This window comes from Salvelinus namaycush, chromosome 42, assembly GCF_016432855.1.
Source record: "Salvelinus namaycush isolate Seneca chromosome 42, SaNama_1.0, whole genome shotgun sequence".
NCBI lineage: Eukaryota > Metazoa > Chordata > Actinopteri > Salmoniformes > Salmonidae > Salvelinus > Salvelinus namaycush.
The window spans coordinates 950,700-968,834 of record NC_052348.1 but is presented as its reverse complement, the minus strand read 5'-3'; the positions used below and the strand labels follow the sequence as shown (position 1 = coordinate 968,834).

Here is an 18,135-nt window from a genome sequence, read left to right as displayed (position 1 = left end):
AACTTTTACAGATGCACAATCGAGAGCATCCTGTCGGGCTGTATCCCCGCCTGGTACGGCAACTGCTCCACCCACAACCGTAAGGCTCTCCAGAGGGTAGTGAGGTCTGCACAATGCATCACCGGGGCAAACTACCTGCCCTCCAGGACACCTACACCACCCGATGTCACAGGAAGGCCATAAAGATCATCAAGGACAACAACCACCCGAGCCACTGCCTATTCCCCCCGCTATCATCCAGAAGGCGAGGTCAGTACAGATGCATCAAAGCAGGGACCGAGAGACTGAAAAACAGCTTCTATCTCAAGGCCATCAGACTGTTAAACAGCCACCACTAACATTGAGTGGCTGCTGCCAACATACTGACTCAACTCAAGCCACTTTAAAAATGTAAATATTGATGGAGATATGTATCACTAGCCAATTTAAACAATGCCACTTCATATAATGTTTACATACCCTACATTACTCATCTCATATGTATATACTGTACTCGATACCATCTACTGCATCTTGCCTATACCGTTCTGTACCATCAGTCATTCATATATTCTTATGTACATATTCTTCATACCTTTACACTTGTGTGTATAAGGTAGTTGTTGTGAAATTGATAGGTTAGATTACTTGTTGGTTATTACTGCATTGTCGGAACTAGAAGCACAAGCATTTCGCTACACTCGCATTAACATCTGCTAACCATGTGTGTGACAAATAAAATTTGATATAATTTCAGAGCAAATGAAACTGATATTTAGTAATGATAGTTACTTTATCTTTGATCGCCAATGACATTGTGGTGAATTGCGAAACAGTCCGTTCATAAATTCCGAGCGTTACCATGTTCCTCATTTAATTCAGCACATTTCAGCAGCACTCTCGACACAGAACACACTCAGGACGCACCCTGAGTATTTTATTTTTGTACCTTTATTTAACTAGGCAAGTCGGTTATGAACAAATTCATATTTTCAATGACGGCTTAGGAACAGTGGGTTAACTGCCTTGTTCAGGGGCAGAACGACAGATTTGTACCTTGTAACCGAAAGGTTAAAATCCCCGAGCTGACTAGCCCAACGCTCTAACCACTAGGCTACCCTGCTACCCCACGAGTATAGCGTTATCGAATCATACAAACTTGGTAACAAAACTTTGTACCAAAAACAGTCAAACAAAAGTAAAACGACCAAACTTGCTAAGCTTGCTAGAGAACATTCTTCAACAAATGACAGAATACCTAATTTGGTGAAAGCAAGTTGATTATACAGATCATCTCCCCTTTATTCATGAACTGAAGAGTGGAAATTGTTTAAATAAAGTATTTTAACAAGGACCAACTCTGTTTTAAGAATATCCATATCTACTCTCATATTGTTTGTTGATCACACAATTCTCAACCGAAGCTTTCATATAGTCAGCAAGCACAAGACAGCGCAGGGAAGCGGAGGAAATGTTATAGCGGTAGTTTGACACACAGGCAAGAGACGTGCTTTGACAATACAACCTATGAATTACAGAATAAAGTTAGGAATTTTCATGCGAGACAGGAGTCAGGATTTTGGTTTCAGTGGGAATGAATAGGAAAATAGCCTTGGCTCTAGGTGAAAATATAATTCCCCATCATGCCTCTCTGAATTGTTAGCAGACTTAATGTAGTAAATTGGGCATAGGCCTATAACATTTGTGACTGTCTGAAGATTCACAATGACAGCTCAAAGCAGCACTCATTTTATAGGCTATACTTGTGTTTATTAACTGCATTCGGGTTGCATGTGCGGTCCAGCAGTGTCAATTAGGCATGTGCTTTGAATTTATGATGACTTTGTGTGAAAAAATACACCAGGCTAAAGAAAGCTGCCATGCGACAACCTGCTTGGATAATGTGATATTTGTTTTTTTGCTAATCTGCCGATGCGCATGTCGTGTATTTTAAGGAATTACATTAGTGCCACATTGGGGAAAAAATATTGTAATTTCCTAGGTTATTATTTCGGGAAATGTGAAGTGTTCCCGAGACAGTCCTGGGATCCTGGTAACCCATGTTAATCCCTAGTTGACAGCAAAGGTTCCAAGACAATTACATCCTAGTAAGGACGCAAAATCTGGTCACATGTCTTCTGTACTAGCCCTTGATGCTGAAAAAAAAGACTAAGAATACTCATGTCTCCTGAAAATGGCAGCAAAAACTAGCTTCTGAAGTACCTTATTCTCTTCCAGGAATTTGAGCTTGACGGAGACGTCGTTGCGCATCTTCTCGTACTTCTCGCGGTGGATCTGGAACTGTTGCTGGGAGTGTTCTATCTTGGGCAGCGTGGCGGCATCCCGCAGGCCCAGGTTCAATTCCTCCAGGTCTGTGCGGTACGCGTCGAACTCAACCCTACAGGGGGTGTCAAAAAACAGACAAAGGTCAACTACATACTCTTTTTTTCACTTGCCAACGGTCAACGTTTTTCCAGACAACGAGGAGTTGGTTATACAACACAAACAGATCTGGGACCAAGCTAGGGGTAGTAACACGACCAACAGTCAAACAAAATCCTACAAAACATTGATGAAACCTCCCCAAATCACTAACTTGGACATAGCAATATCCTAAACTGCCTAGGAATAACATACGCTGTCAAAATGTTCAAAAAGAGGATGCAAGTCAGTCAACGAGTAACAGTAAACCAATTTAAAACTAATATTCTCATATTACCTGGCAATTTCATACTGTTTGATGTTGATCATAGTGTCCTCAATTGTTTTGTCCACCAGTGTGTTCACACTGGCAATGAAGAAGTTGATTGCTCCCAGTAGACTCTCCCCATTTTTGGACAAAAGTTTGAGAGTGTCAGCATTGTAGCCAAACTCCTCCTGAAAGACAAGATTGCATCACACACGTTAGACAATTCAATAAGATATCAACTATCATAGAACAATTGTATTATCTGAGCAAGCATAGTATCGTTGAATATGATCACAATACTAATTCCCTAAAATGATGCATTTCCTAAAGAGATGAATGGATATTGAGTGAACCCGCAATCAAATAAAATTGTATTTGCCACATGCGCCGAATACAACAGGTGTAGACCATACAGTGAAATGCTTACTTACAAGCCCTTAACCAACAATGCAGTTAAGAAAACAAATTTAACAAGTAACAAATAAAAGTAACATAATTAAAGAGCAGCTGTAAAATAACAATAATGAGGCTATATACAGGGGGTATTGGTACAGTATCAATGTGCGGGGGCACCGGTTAGTCGAGGTAATATATACATGTGGGTAGAGTAATTAAAGTGACTTACGCATAGATAATAACACAGAGTAGCAGCAGCGTAAGGGGAGGAGGGGGGGGGGGGGCAATGCAAATAGTCTGGGTAGCCACTTGATTAGATGTTCAGCAGTCTTATGGCTTGGGGGTAGAAGCCTTTTGGACCTAGACTTGGCACTCCGGTACCGCTTACCATGCAGTAGCAGAGAGAACATTCTATGACTAGGGTGGCTGGAGTCTTTGACAATTTTTAGGGCCTTCCTCTGACACCGCCTGGTATAGAGGACCTGGATGGCAGGAAGTTTGGCCCAGTGATGTACTGGGCCATACACACTACCCTCTGTAGTGCCTTGCGGTCAGAGACCGAGCAGTTGCCATACCAGGCAGTGATGGAACCAGTCAGGATGCTCTCAATGGTGCAGCTGTAGAACCTTTTGAGGATCTAAGGACCCTTGCCAAATCTTTTCAGTCTCCTGAGGGAGAATAGGTTTTGTTGTGCCCTCTTCATGACTGTCTTGGTGTGCTTGGACCATGTTAGTTTGTTGGTAATGTGTGTACTACTCCCTTCACAGGACAGCGCAAACTGGCTCTAACCTGAATAGAAAGGAGTGGGAGGCCCCGGTGCACAAAATATTTTATTTTTATTGTCCAGTCTGAGATATGGCTTTTATTTTGCAACTCTGCCAAGAAGGCCAGCATCCCAGAGTCGCTGTTGACGTCACTGTTGACGTTGAGACTGGTGTTTTGCGGGTACTATTTAATGAAGCTGCCAGTTGAGGACTTGTGAGGCGTCTGTTTCTCAAACTAGCCACAAATGTACTTGTCCTCTTGCTCAGTTGTGAACCGGGGCCTCCCACTCTTTCTATTCTAGTTAGAGCCAGTTTGTGCTGTTCTGTGAAGGGAGATCTTTGCCAGTGTGTGTAGGCTACCTCCCCTCCCTCCTGCATGCTCCTGCATGCTTCATGCAGTCTACTGTAGTTACAGGCATGATTCAAATTACAGGGGATTTTCAAATTAGGGAACAATGGATTCACTTTTTCAATTCTGGTTAAAGGATACTACCGATATCACGTTTCACATTGGATTTATTAACTACAAAAGTATTTTTTAATTTAAATTCTGGTGCCACTCCACACACACTAGCTAGCTCTGGTCTAGCGCTTGAAAACTCTAGGCCACATGATGTGTAATGGAACTGAGAGTCATGATCAAGGGCTAGCTCTGGTCCAACGTTAGTTAAGCCAACTCTGAAGTTCAAAGACATTCAAACTTTCTTCAAAGACGCCGCTCCTTCGTAGATATAATTCTGTGGGTCTAATTCAGATCATGCATGTCATAACAACATGCCCATTGCTTCATGCCCAGCGCTCTCCTCGCCCTTCACTACACTTGTCTGTCCAAAGCATTTACATATCTTGCCCCCTCCATAGCAAGCTGCTCTATCCACTCGTGAAGTAATTGAATGTAAAAAAAAAAAGACTGATTTCAGAGGTTTAAAAAGGAACAGAAAGAAACTATATAAACCATTACTTTTTGGGGGGTTCGAACCGGTTCATAACTTCATTTTGCTGGTTGGAACAGTGGAACAAAAGAAAATACGGTTCTGTTCAGAACAAAACGATTGGGAAATCATTTTGGTTCCGACCCCTTGTCAGGATGGATAGATAAAACAGAGTAGCAGCAGTGTATGTGAAGAGTGTGGAAGTGTGTATTTGTGAGTGTAGCGTCAATATGCATGTAGGCGTGTTGTGTGTATGAGCGTATGCAGTGTGTGTGTGTGTTGGAGTGCCAGTGTAGTATGTGTGAGTGTGCATAGAGTCAGTTCAAGAGAGTCAGTGCAGGGGGGGGGAAAAGGAATTTTTTTAGTATTTCATACTATTTCAGTGCACATCAACGCATTTACTACAAATAATAAAATGATGCATCATGTATGAAACAGCTAAGTCACATAATAGGTCTGGCTTTGCATTGAGCGGTCTGTCTTTTAAACCCATTTTATATAGAGACAAATGAAAACAATTTATCAAAAGGCTTTTAGTGCGTTTGAGAATTCAACACAAGTGAACCCACTCAGAATCATCCGCACTGAGGCAACCTGAAGCAGCTCAAGTAAAAAAGAAAATCACTGACTGATCTGACAGGTGAATGCAAAATAGTGGAAACCTATCCAGTTCTTTCACCTAGCTATCAGTTTTTCTTTTTTTGTCTTCCTCCTCAAGAAATGCTGGCGGGCATGACAGATCAGTCCCCCGTTTTGAACATGTAACTCCATACTGTTCAACATTAGTTGCGGCTGAACAGTTTGTTTGTGTGTTTAACTCTGCCTGTAAACACGCTGGATGATTCTGAATCCATTGAAGAGCTTGTACGATTCATTGACGAGAGATACTTACGAACTCAAAGAAACATGTCGCTGGTTTCGGAGGATTCAAGCATTGTTAAGGACAACCAACCCAATCAACAAAACAAACCAAAACCAGGTTGGCCAATAGGTATCAACGATGGAACCAAACCATCACCTAGTAAGAGGGCGAGTGGGGAGAGGTTTACTGATATGGATGTGGACTTGTTAAAATCCATCAATGAAAGGCTTGCCAAACTTGATATCTTGGATATATTACGAGAGGACATCAATGCATTATGTGCTAGTCTAGAATTCAGCCAACGTCAGATTGATGATCTAAGGAAAGAGAACACGGCGCTGAAAGGTACTGTAGACTCTATTCATAGCAAGGTGGAGGTGGTGCAAAGGGAGAACAAACAACTTAAAAGAAACCTTGCTTGATGTACAGTGTCGATCAATGCGGAACAATCTAATATTCTCAGGGATACCGGAGAATGACAACAGCAGAGGCTGTGAGGACAGTCCGAGACTATGTCAACTCAACTAAAACTGCCCACTGATGTTGTGCGTAATGTCACTTTCTCCAGAGTCCATAGAATAGGTAAAGCCTCTGGAAATAGGCCACGGGCTATTATTGCATGTTTTGACAAATTTAAGCAAAAGGAAATGACGAAGAACACGGGGAGAGAACTCAGAAACACTGATTTTGGGATGAATGATCACTTTCCCACCGAGATCAATGAAAGGAGAAAAAAAACGATATCCCATCATGAAGGAAAAGCGTTGCCTGAATCAACGAGTCTCCATGGTGATGGATAAACTTTATATCAACGGGCAATTGTATCAGGACTCTAGAGTAACTCCCTGGCTATTTTAATTTAATGTTCAAATCTGAGTTTGTGTGTTGTAGTGTATCGTGACAACTTCAACTATAACGAATACATGCTCTATTGATCTCCACTTGACAAGGAAAGGGCTGCATATAGCTCAGGTTAATGTATGTAGCCTTCCTAACAAAATACATGAGGTTTTTAACTTGGTCAACATAAATAATATTCATATTTTGGCTTTGACCGAAACGCATTTAGATGCATCTGTAAATGATGGGTAAATTAACATTCAAGGATATAGTCTACTGAGAAGGGACAGGAATCAAGGATATAGTCTACTGAGAAGGGAGAGGAATAGGAATGGTGGGGGTGTAGCACTGTATATTCAGAATCATATACCTTTTAAGAGGAGGGATGACCTTAATGCATGTCAAATAGAGGCACTATGGGCTCAGGTACATCTGCCTCGCCAGGCACCCATATTGGTAGGATGTGTGTATAGACCTCTTAGCTCTAAGGTGTCCTATCTGGATGACTTATGTACTGGGTTTGACCAGGCCACAGATAGCAACAGAGATGTATTTATCTTGGGTGATTTCAATATAAATTGGAAGGATCACAATAATTTGAATAGAACAAAATTGATGAGATATGCCAAGAACTGTGGTTTGAAACAAATGGTTAATGATACTACTAGATCTTCAATTAAGTTGGGTCATCGTTCAGACACATGCATTGATCTGATTTTCTGTAATATACCATTGCAATGCTTAAAAGCCAGATCAATGCCAGTGGGCTGGACAGACCATAATATTGTGACCATAACCATGAACACCAAGGTTCCAAAGAACCTAGGACCTGTGACCTAGGATTGTGGTCAAAATAAATGTTAAAACATTTAATCATGAGCTATTTCTAAACGATTTGGCTGCTGTACCCTGGGAGCTGATTTGTCTAGAGGATGATTTCAATCACGCTACAGAATGTTTTATTGATTTGCTCACTGAGGTAATGGACCATCATGCCCCTATAAGAAAGAGTACAGTTGGTGCCCGTCCATCTCCATGGATTGATGAACTGGGTGAGGCTTTTTCTCAAAAAAATATGGCAAAAGTCTTAGCAGCCAAGTCAAAATTAGAAATTGATTAACAGAATTATAGAACATTACATAATTATGCAGTTAAATTGAATTGAAAGAAAAAAATAGTTATTTTACAACAATGCTTTTATTGATTGTAAAAATGATTCTAAAAAAGGTATGGAACACAGTTAAGGGCTTCCTTGGTACATCTCTCATCATGCCCATCTAGTGTGGAGGTTGACGGGAGAATCATAACAAAACCAGTTGATATCGCCAATCATTTTGCAGATTTGTTTTACAAAGAAAATGTATTTACTGAGCAACAATGTAAACATACATTCTTCCAAACAAGCTATTGTCCAATGGATTGATGATCATATTATGAGCAACAAGATCTGCTCTTTTAGTCTGCAAACGGTGTCAGTGGAGGAGGTGTTAAACCTATTGAAGTCATTACCTGATGGTAAATCTACAGGTTATGGTCTTATGGACAATTTTTTGCTTCGCTGTGCTGTTCCCCAGATTGCAGTTCCACTGAGATACATATTTAATTGGTCACTGGAAAAGGGGATGTTTGCAAATGTATGGAAGCATGCGAAACTGTGTCCTATTCCGAAAGACTGCAAAGAACCCATTACGCCTGCCAATAGTCGACCAATTAGTCTACTCCCTACACTCGGTAAGATATTGGAGGGTATTGTGAGTTGACAAATGTGGGAGTACATGGAAAAGAATGATCTGATTACAGCCAATCAGCATGCTTATCGCAAAAACCATTCCACTACCACTGCATTGGTTGACATGACTGACCAGTGGCTCAATGCTATGGATAATGGCAAGTTTGTGGGTGTACTATTTTTAGATTTCAGTGCAGCATTTGATTTAGTGGATCATGAAATAATTTTGACAAAATGAATGCATTATGGTTTTAAGGAGGTAGCATTGAATTGGGTACAGTCATATCTAACTGACAGGAAACAGTCCACCTATATCAATGGTTCATATTATTCCCCTCGTGTGTTAAATTGCAGGGCAGCTGCCTTGGGCCACTTCTTTATTTAATATATACCAACGACCTTCCCTATGCCTTAGTTGAAACTCAAGCTACTATATTTGCAGATGATACTACAATTTATGCAGCAAGACAATCGGTTCAACAGGTACAGCAGGCTTTACAAGGAGATTTGGAGAATATCAGTGAGTGGGTTTGCCAAAACAAACTTGTTTTAAACACCAAGAAAACCAAAGTTATGTTGGTCTGTTCAACTAGGAAAAGGCCAAAACAGCATGGGATACAATTAAGTATGGGAGGAGTACAAATTGAAGAAGTGGCAGAAACCAAACTATTGAGAGTGCAGCTAGACAACTGCTTATCATGGTCGTCTCAAGTAACTAATCTATGTAGAAAAAATATTAAAACAGCTTGCATTATCAGAAGGATAGCTAAATATTTACCAGAAAAAAAATATTCAGTAAATAACACAAGCATTAATTGAGAGTCAGGTGAACTACTGTTCTGTGGTCTGGGGAAATGCATCATCAAGTGAAGTTAGGAGGCTGCAGAATGCACAGAACAAAGCAGTAAGGATTGTTTTAAGGTGGAGATATGGTTCTTCTGTTGCAGTCATGCGCAGTGTTCTTGGTTGGTCATCAAATCGACAAGATAATTGAAAAAAACATGCTTATTTTATTTCAGAATATACATCATTTAAAACGGCCAAGTTTTATTCACAACGGTATTCAGTTGGTAAGAGACAGACATTCAGTAAATACTAGGAATAGATTGTCCACCATCTATGCGTTATCCAGACAGAAAAGAGAAATAGGCAAAAGAACATTTCGATTTAGAGCAATAAAGAAATGGAATAAATTACCTGAGCAAACTAGAAACCTTTCAATATATACATTTTAAAATGATTTAAATATAATAGATAGAAATGTTGTGGGACTATAGTAGATGAAGAATGTATATTTTTTAGATTGAGTATTTGTTGGCTCATTATGTTAGTATATTATGTATGTTTGTAATAGTGTGTTATATGTGAAAATGCGTTTGTATTATAAATTGTATTTTAATGTTTAAGGACTCTTGGAAGATTAGTCCAAATGGGGACTAAAAGAGATCCAAATCAAATCAAATCAGTGGTTATGAGAAAAAAAAAGTGACGAGGAAAGGTTGTCCTTTCAGAGTATTGACAAAGAACCAGAGCCAGAAATGGCCATCCTTACAAGTTATGCCCCAAACCACAGATCTAGGATGAGGTTACTTTACCCCCAATCCTAACCTTACATTAACATTACGGGCATAAAGAATAAAAAAAAAATCCTATATCAGTGGTTAGTGTCAACTACTTCAACCTACTCCAGCTTCAGGTTGCTCGGTAAGGTCAAAGTAAAAAAATAAATAATAATAATAAAAAGAGTGTCTGACTCACATGGAGCTCCGGCGACTTGAGGCCGAGGTCAGCGAAAGCGTCGCCCAGCTGCCGCTGAGTCTGCATCATCTGGGTGAGCTGGTTGGCCAGAGTCTGGGTCAGCTTGACCACGTGCTCGTACTTGAGCTTGTTGTCGCGCAGCACTTCGATCTGCCCCTCCAGCTCCAGGTCCACCGTCCGTGAGCCGCGGCCCAGCTTCTCCGACAAGATCTGCCTGGTGCACTGCGGGGAGAGAAGTGTTAGCATTCCTAATGTAACTGACAACATAAATGGAACGATTTAGCATTAGCATTCTAAAATAACGGACCTTGCGTTTCAAACAAGTTAGCGTTAGCATATATTATCCCAGTGTAACTGACCTGGGGTTTCGAACTACTTAGTGTTAGCATCGTTAGCATCCGAGAGTAGCTGATCTTGGTTTCAAACGAGTTAGCACTAACATTGTTAGCATTGAGAATCCAACATCAGATACACAGTCAGAATCCTAGTGTAACCAACCCCAGGTATCAAACCCAGGTCATCGACTTGTCTCAAGACCATGTTAGCCCTCCAAGCTAAAGCCTGTGTGTTGGCTCTGGGAACAGACAGATTTTATTTAACGGTTATCTAAAGCTGTGATCACATTCAAGGCAATATCTTTAAATGGATATTAATAATGTGTATATAGTGTTGTGTATTATCACTGAGAAACAGTTTGGCTGCATCAGATGTTCTACAGCAACCCTTTTGTCTCGTTCTTTTGTAAGTGTACAATAAAGCAGGGGAGCCATCGGTAAACATTCACAGCACAATGGGGAATTATGGACAGATGAGATCATAGGTAGCTCACCAATCCAACTATGGCTATGAAAAGCTGTGTGTGTCTGTTGCGATGCCAGCTGCAGATGCAAGCCAGTTTGAAAAATGAAAGGAAAAGGGGTAGTTTACCTGTCCAAGTCGGAAATGGATTGTGGGAGGGAGGGAGGGACTAAGGAAAAAGCAAGGTTGAGAATATTTGAGTGAGAAGGAGGGGGCAGTAGGTGCTGGTGGCAAGTATTACTTTGTACGTGTTGATGCTCCACTTCCTCACTAGGTCCAGTTTCTCCATGGCCGGGTTCTTCTGGTCATCTGCCAGGACCACCGGCCCGCTGTGTGGCTGCCCTTGCATAGTGCCTGAAGAGAAAGGCGACTGTCATGAATGTTGAGAGAGGCTGTATCTGTTAGCTTGGAGCTCTGGTAAGATATCATAAAGTGTTAAGAGAATATAAAATGTAGACGTGAGACTACGGTGAATCAATCATAGGATTGATATGCAATTTCCAGTCGTGTCAGACTGGAACATGGAGACACCGAGTCAAAGTTAGATGCTGACTATGATACTTTGACAATTATCATCTTCAGCTAAAATACCACAAGTATATACGCTTACCTGCAGGGAAAATACAAGCAACTGCAAGGAGTTTCATTTAGAGTAGAAGGGACAACCTTCAAGGAACTACAGGAGCCCAGTGATGCAAGGAGGATACAGGAGTTAAGCAGGGATGCTGATTAAAACTCGGGTGAAGCTGTGTAAGGCTTGGTTGGTACTAGCAAGTGTGTGTTTGTGAAATGTTGAAACAAGACGAGGACCCTTACAGCCAGCTATGGGAGAAATGCAGACAACCGTCAGAATTAGTTGCCAGTAGCCTAACCTCAGCTGTTACGAACCAGGGACCACCGTCAAGCTTTCAGGTAGTCACATCCTTCACAGCTAGAAGCCAAAGGTGAAATTGAACGAATAGGGAGAGAGAGGGGAAGGACGCGAAGACAGAAGAGAAACGGCAGTAGAAGTCGATGAAGGACGTGGACGATGGATTTTGAAGGAATGACAGAGCCTTGATAAAAGAGGGAGCCAGAGAGAAAATCCCAACCAGAAAGAAGAGAGGGAGCAGAAAGCAGGTCCGTATTTCTCATCTCTGTTGCTGTAGGTACCTTTCTGTATCTCAGTCTGACTATCGCTGATGGGTCGCGCCAGGCGGCTAGCCACGGCCGAGCTGGGAGCTACAGGTGCCACGGGAGACGTGGGCTGGCTTGCCGACACTGGAAACAGCAGGCAACAGTGGCGATTGATTAGTGAGTCAACACCCCCCTATCTAGAGCTGTCAAATGGAACCTCCCATGGGTCCTCCTTGGGTGTTCCTTTAAAATGGCACTATAAATGTGGCGGCACACCACTAAGACCAAATAAGGGGTGTAATCTGGAGATGACAGGCACATAACAGTACCACTGGACTAAAATGGGATCCAATGGGTTCAGTGGCGCAACTAGGTTCATATTGTACCAAGTAAAGACTCCTAAAGCAATTGGACTACCTGACATCACATTGGACAATGTACTATACCGGCACCTTGATATTTGGTTTGATGTTACTTCTCAGTGAAAACTCCATAGGGTAAGCCTATGCTTGACTTTTAATGAAAAGCACTGAGATGTTGCTGTAAAATGACAGTGTTCTATCATTATGGCCTTACTGTCTTCATAGACTTGCCTTTGGATGCTTTTATGGGTTAGCCAGTTGAGATGGGACAGATCAGGTTGGGGCCTGTATTCATAGTGTCTCAGAGTAGGAGTGCTGATCTAAGATAAGTTTAGCCTTTTAGATCATAAAGAATGATATATCATACAGACAGATCCTAGATCAGCACTCCTAGATCAGACACTGAATACTGGCCCAGGTCAGGAACATTCTCAGCGTGTTGATGTTTCCTCATGAACACCACATACCCACAAAACACACAGACAGGCAGGCAGGTATACAACAAACAGCAGAGTTAAAAGTTGGTTCGACCCAACGCCGCCTTGCTGGTGATGACTGGGCGTTAAAGCACATGCTAAGTATGTGGCTACTATCAACCAACAGTAGTGTATGCTACCATATCTGCTAGCCATGTCAGAAAGGACTACCCCTTTCAAAGTGTACCCACTTCATTATGATTATTAACACCCATGTATTTTTTCAACTGTGCTGTTTCATAAAAGTCATGAACCTTTCTATTCTCATAGTTTCTACAGATTGTAAATGAAAATGTTTTGTTAACCTCTCTTGGCTAGGGGGCAGTATTTTGACATCCGGATGAAAAGCGTGCCCAAAGTAAACTGACTGTTACTCAGGCCCAGAAGCTAGGATATGCATATATGTAGATTTGGATAGAAAACACTCAAGTTTCTAAAACTGTTAAAATTATGTCTGAGTATAACAGAAATGAAATGGCCACCCCTCTGCCCCAAAATATTCAGCCTACCTCTATTTTTAATGGCTATCACTTTAATTATACGGCTATGTCCTGCCAGATTGCAGTTCCTAGGGCTTCCACTAGATGTCAACAGAAAGAGTTTCAAGCTGGCTTTTCTAGGTGGCTCCCATTTTGGCTGTAGTGTTTCCAAGCGCGTGGAAGAGAGCGCGTTCTTTGGTACTTTTCTCCGGTAAAGACAATAACGATTCTCCGTCTTAAATTTTGAGCGTTTATTTACGTATTAGGGTACCTAAGGTTTGATGGGAAACTGGGTGGATTATTGACTGAAGCGCGAGTTATGGATATAAAGGCCATTATCGAACAAAGGGACCTTTTGGAGTGCACACTCTTGGCATACTCTCAACCAGTTTCATGAGGTGGAAAATATTTCAATTAATGTGTAATTTCTTTCCCTCAATGCGTTTGAGCCAATCAGTTGTGTTGTGACAAGGTAGGGGTGGTAAACAGAAGAGCCCTATTTGGCAAAAGACCAAGTCCATATTATGGCAAGAACATCTCAAATAAACAAAGAGAAACGACAGTTATTACTTAAGACATGAAGGTCAGTCAATCCTGAAAATTTCAAGAAGTTTAAAAAGTTTCTCAAGTGCAGTCGCAAAAACCATCAAACGCTACGACGAAATTGGCTCTCATGAGGACTGCCACAGAAAAGGAAGACCCAGAGTTATCTCTGCCGCAAAGGATAAGTTCACTAGAGTTACCAGCCTCAGAAATTGCAGCCCAAATAAATGCTTCACAGAGTTCAAGTAACAGACACATCAACATCAACTGTTCAGAGGAGACTGCGTGAATCGGGCCTTCATGGTCGATTTGCTGCAATGAAACCACTACTAAAAGACACCAATAATAAGAAGAGACTTGCTTGGGCCAAGAAACACGAGCAATGGACATTAGACATTAGACTGGTGAAAATCTGTCCTTTGGTCTGATGAGTCCAAATTTGCGATTTTTGGTTCCAACTGCCGTGTCTTTGTGAGATGCAGAGTAGGTGAACGGATGATCGCCGCATGTTTGATACCCACCGTGAAGCATGGAGGAGATGTGATGGTGGGGGGGTGCTTTCTGGTGACACTGTCAGTGATTTATTAGAATTCAAGGCACACGTAACCAGCATGGCTATCACTGCATTCTGCAGAGATACGCCATCCCATCTGGTTTGCGCTTAACTTTTTAATAGGGGGGCGTTGTTTTCACTTTGGAAAAAATCGTGCCCAAATGAAACGGCCTCGTACTCTTTTCTAGATCATACAATATGCATATTATTATTACTATTGGATAGAAAACACTCAGAAGTTTCTAAAACTGTTTGAATTATGTCTGTGAGTAAAACAGAACTCATTTTGCAGCAAACTTCCATGCAGGAAGTGAAAAATCTGAAAACGAGGCTCTGTTTCAGGGCCTGCCTATTCAACTGGCTTATATTTATCGATATACATGCACTTCATACGCCTTCCACTAGATGTCAACAGGCGGTGGAATGGGGTGTCTAGCTTGATCTGAGGTCGAACAAGAGCTTTTGGAGTGGCAGGTCAGCCATTTTGTTAGTTTTCCAAGGCGCGCGAAGGACCTCGACATTGTTTTCTGATAAGCGATCGGTATACACGGCGAATATCTCCAGCTCTGATTTTATTTGATACATATTAGAAAAACATCATAAAGTAGGTTTTTTCAACCGAGTTTTATCAGTTTATTCAACGTTTATTGGGACTTTTCCGTTCTTTACGCCAAGAGAGGATGGGAATGTTACCAACTTTGGCTAGCATTGTGGCGCGAATTCGACAGAAGAAATGGATTCTAAAACCAAACAATTCTAAAACCAAAAATTCTAAAACCAAACAACGATTTATTCTGGACCAAGGACTCCTTGTACAACATTCTGATGGAAGCTCAGCAAAAGTAAGAAAAAATGTATGATGTTATTTCGTATTTCTGTGTAAAATGTTGAGTCCTATTCTCCGCCGTTTTGGTGAGCGCTGTCTGTTATGGTAAAGTTATTTAAAAAAATCTAACACAGCGGTTGCATTAAGAACCAGTGTATCTTTCATTTGCCATACAACAAGTATTTTTATGTAAAGTTTATGATGAGTTCTTTGGTCAGATTAGGTGAGTGTCCAAAATATCTCCGGAGATTCTGGTGAATCGATGCTACGTATTCACAATGTATAATCAGGATTTGTAGCTCTAAATATGCACATTTTCAAACAAAACATAATTGTATTGTATAACATGATGTTATAAGACTGTAATCTGATGAATTTGTTCAAGGTTAGTGATTCATTTTATATCTTTTGCTGGTTTTTGCGAAAGCTACCCTTTGCGGTGAATAAATGCGTTTGTGTGTTTGGCTATTGTGGTAAGCTAATATAATTCTATATTGTGTTTTCGCTGTAAAACACTTTTTTTTTTAAAAATCGGAAATATTGGCTGGATTCACAAGATGTTTATCTTTCATTTGCTGTACACCATGTATTTTTCAAAAATGTTTTATGATGAGTATTTAGGTATTTCACGTTGCTCTCTGTAATTATTCTGGCTGCTTTGGTGATATTTTTGATGGTAGCTGCAATGTAAAACTATGATTTATACCTCAAATATGCAAATTTTCAAACAAAACATAAATGTATTGTATAACATGTTATAAGACTGTCATCTGATGAAGTTGTTTCTTGGTTAGTGACTAATTTTATCTCTATTTTGTCGGTTTTGTGAAAGCTACCTATGCGGTAGAAACATGGTGAAAATATGCGGTTGTGTGTTTGGCTATTGTGGTTAGCTAATAGAAATACATAGTGTTTTCGCTGTAAAACATTTTAAAAATCGGAAATGATGGCTGGATTCACAAGATGTTTATCTTTCATTTGCTGTATTGGACTTGTGATTTCATGAAAATTATATTATATGATATCCCTGTCCCGTTAGGCTAGGCTATGCTAGTCAGCTTTTTTGATGAGGAGGATCCCGGATCCGGGAGAGAGAAGCGGTAGAGGATAAATGGGACTATCATTTGTTTTTCAACAGGACAAAAAGCAAAAACTAAAGCAGGAAGTAACAGTGACTCACTCAATATGGAAGTGGTCAGATGACGCGGATGCTATGCTACAGAACTGTTTTGCTAGCACAGACTGGAATATGTTCCGTGATTCATCCAACGGCATTGAGGAGTATACCACCTGTCACCGGCTTCATCAATAAATGCATCGACGACGACGCCGCCATCATAGTGACCCTACGTACATATTTTAATCAGAAGCCATGGATTACAGGCAACGTCCGCTATCATTGAGCGGGACACTAACCCGGACACTTATAAGAAATCCCGCTATGCCCTCCGACGAACCATCAAACAGGCAAAGAGTCAATACAGGACTAAGATTGAGTCCTACTACACCGGCTCTTATGCTCTTTGGAAGTGCAAGGGCTTGCAAACTATTACAGACTACAAAGGGAAACCCAGCCGCGAGCTGCCCAGTGACGCGAGTCTACCAGACGGGGTAAATGCCTTTTCTATTCGCTTTGAGGCAAGCAACACTGAAGCATGCATGAGAGCACCAACTGTTCTGGACGACTGTGTGATCATGCTCTCCGTAGCCAATGTGAACAAGAATTTAAACAGGTCAACATTCACAAGGCCGCAAGGCCAGATGGATTACCAGAACGTGCATTCCGAGCATGCGCGGACCAACTGGCAAGTGTCTTCACTGACATTTTCAACCTCTTCCTGAGCAAGTCTGTAATACCTACAAGTTTCAAGCAGACCACCATAGTCCCTGTGCCCAAGAAAACGAAGGTAACCTGCCTAAATGACTACCGCCCCGTAGCACTCACGTCGGTAAGTCCTTTGAAAGGCTGGTCGTGGCTCCCATCAACACCATCATCATCGCGGAAACCCTAGATCCACTCCAATTCGCATACCAACCCAACAAATCCACAGATGACGCAATCTCAATCGCACTCCACACTGCCCTTTCCCACCTGGACAAAAATAACACCTATGTGAGAATGCTGTTCATTGACTACAGCTTAGCGTTCAACACCATAGTGCCCACAAAGCTCAACACTAAGCTAAGGACCCTGGGACTAAACACCTCCCTCTGCAACTGGATCCTGGACTTCCTGACGGGCCACCCCCAGGAGTTAAGGGTAGACAACAACACATCTGCCACGCTAATCCTCAACACAGGGGCTCCTAGGGTAAGTGCTTAGTCCCCTCCTGTACTCCCCGTTTACCCACGACTGGGTGGCCAAGCACGACTACAACACCATCATTAAGTTTGCTGACAATGGGCCTCCCAAGTGGCGCACTACAGATCCAGGTTTGATCCCGGGCTGTCGCAGCCGGGAGACCAATGAGGCGATGCACAATTGGCCCAGCATCGTCAGGATTACGGGAGTGTTTGGCCGGATGTCCTTGTCCCATCGCGCTCAAGTGACTCCTGTGGCGGGTGGGGGCATGCACACTGACACGGTCGCCAGTTGTATGGCGTTTCCTCCGACAAATTGGTCCAGCTGGCTTCCGGATTAAGCGAGCAGTGTATCAAGAAGCAGTACAGCTTGGCAGGGTCGTGTTTCGGAGGATGCATTGCTCTCAACTTTTGCCTCTGAGTCCGTACGGGAGTTGCAGCAATGGGACAAGACTGCAACTACCAATTGGATATCACAAAAATTGGGGAGAAAGGGGTAAAAGTACCAAAAAAACTTAATTGATTGAACAGTATAACCCATCTTATTGGCACCGGTGGACAATATCAGCCATATCACCACTGAGTGTGCATATTCACTTTTTATCATTGTTGGGTCAGTGCCACTTAAATTAGTTTTTGGACAATAATTTCCTATTCCAGGTTAGATGGATGTCATATAGAGTACCACAGTAGGAGTCATAACACCCATAAAACCTTGCGTTCAAACAAGGA

General features: G+C 41.7%; 1 protein-coding gene across 3 annotated transcripts in view; it reads right to left on the bottom strand.

The window, feature by feature from the left end:
• Nucleotides 1-18,135, bottom strand: part of LOC120035013 (arfaptin-1-like) — a 45,041-nt gene that overhangs the window by 2,311 nt on the left and 24,595 nt on the right. For 2 of the 3 annotated variants that reach the window (XM_038981754.1, XM_038981757.1), the window contains 5 exons: nt 11,900-12,007; nt 10,989-11,101; nt 9,950-10,171; nt 2,699-2,856; nt 2,203-2,377 (listed from right to left, as the gene is read on the bottom strand). In XM_038981754.1, the coding sequence (XP_038837682.1) occupies nt 2,203-2,377; nt 2,699-2,856; nt 9,950-10,171; nt 10,989-11,101; nt 11,900-12,007 (776 nt within the window). The remainder of the gene's footprint in view (nt 1-2,202; nt 2,378-2,698; nt 2,857-9,949; nt 10,172-10,988; nt 11,102-11,899; nt 12,008-18,135) is intronic. The other variant, XM_038981756.1, reaches the window with a different exon arrangement.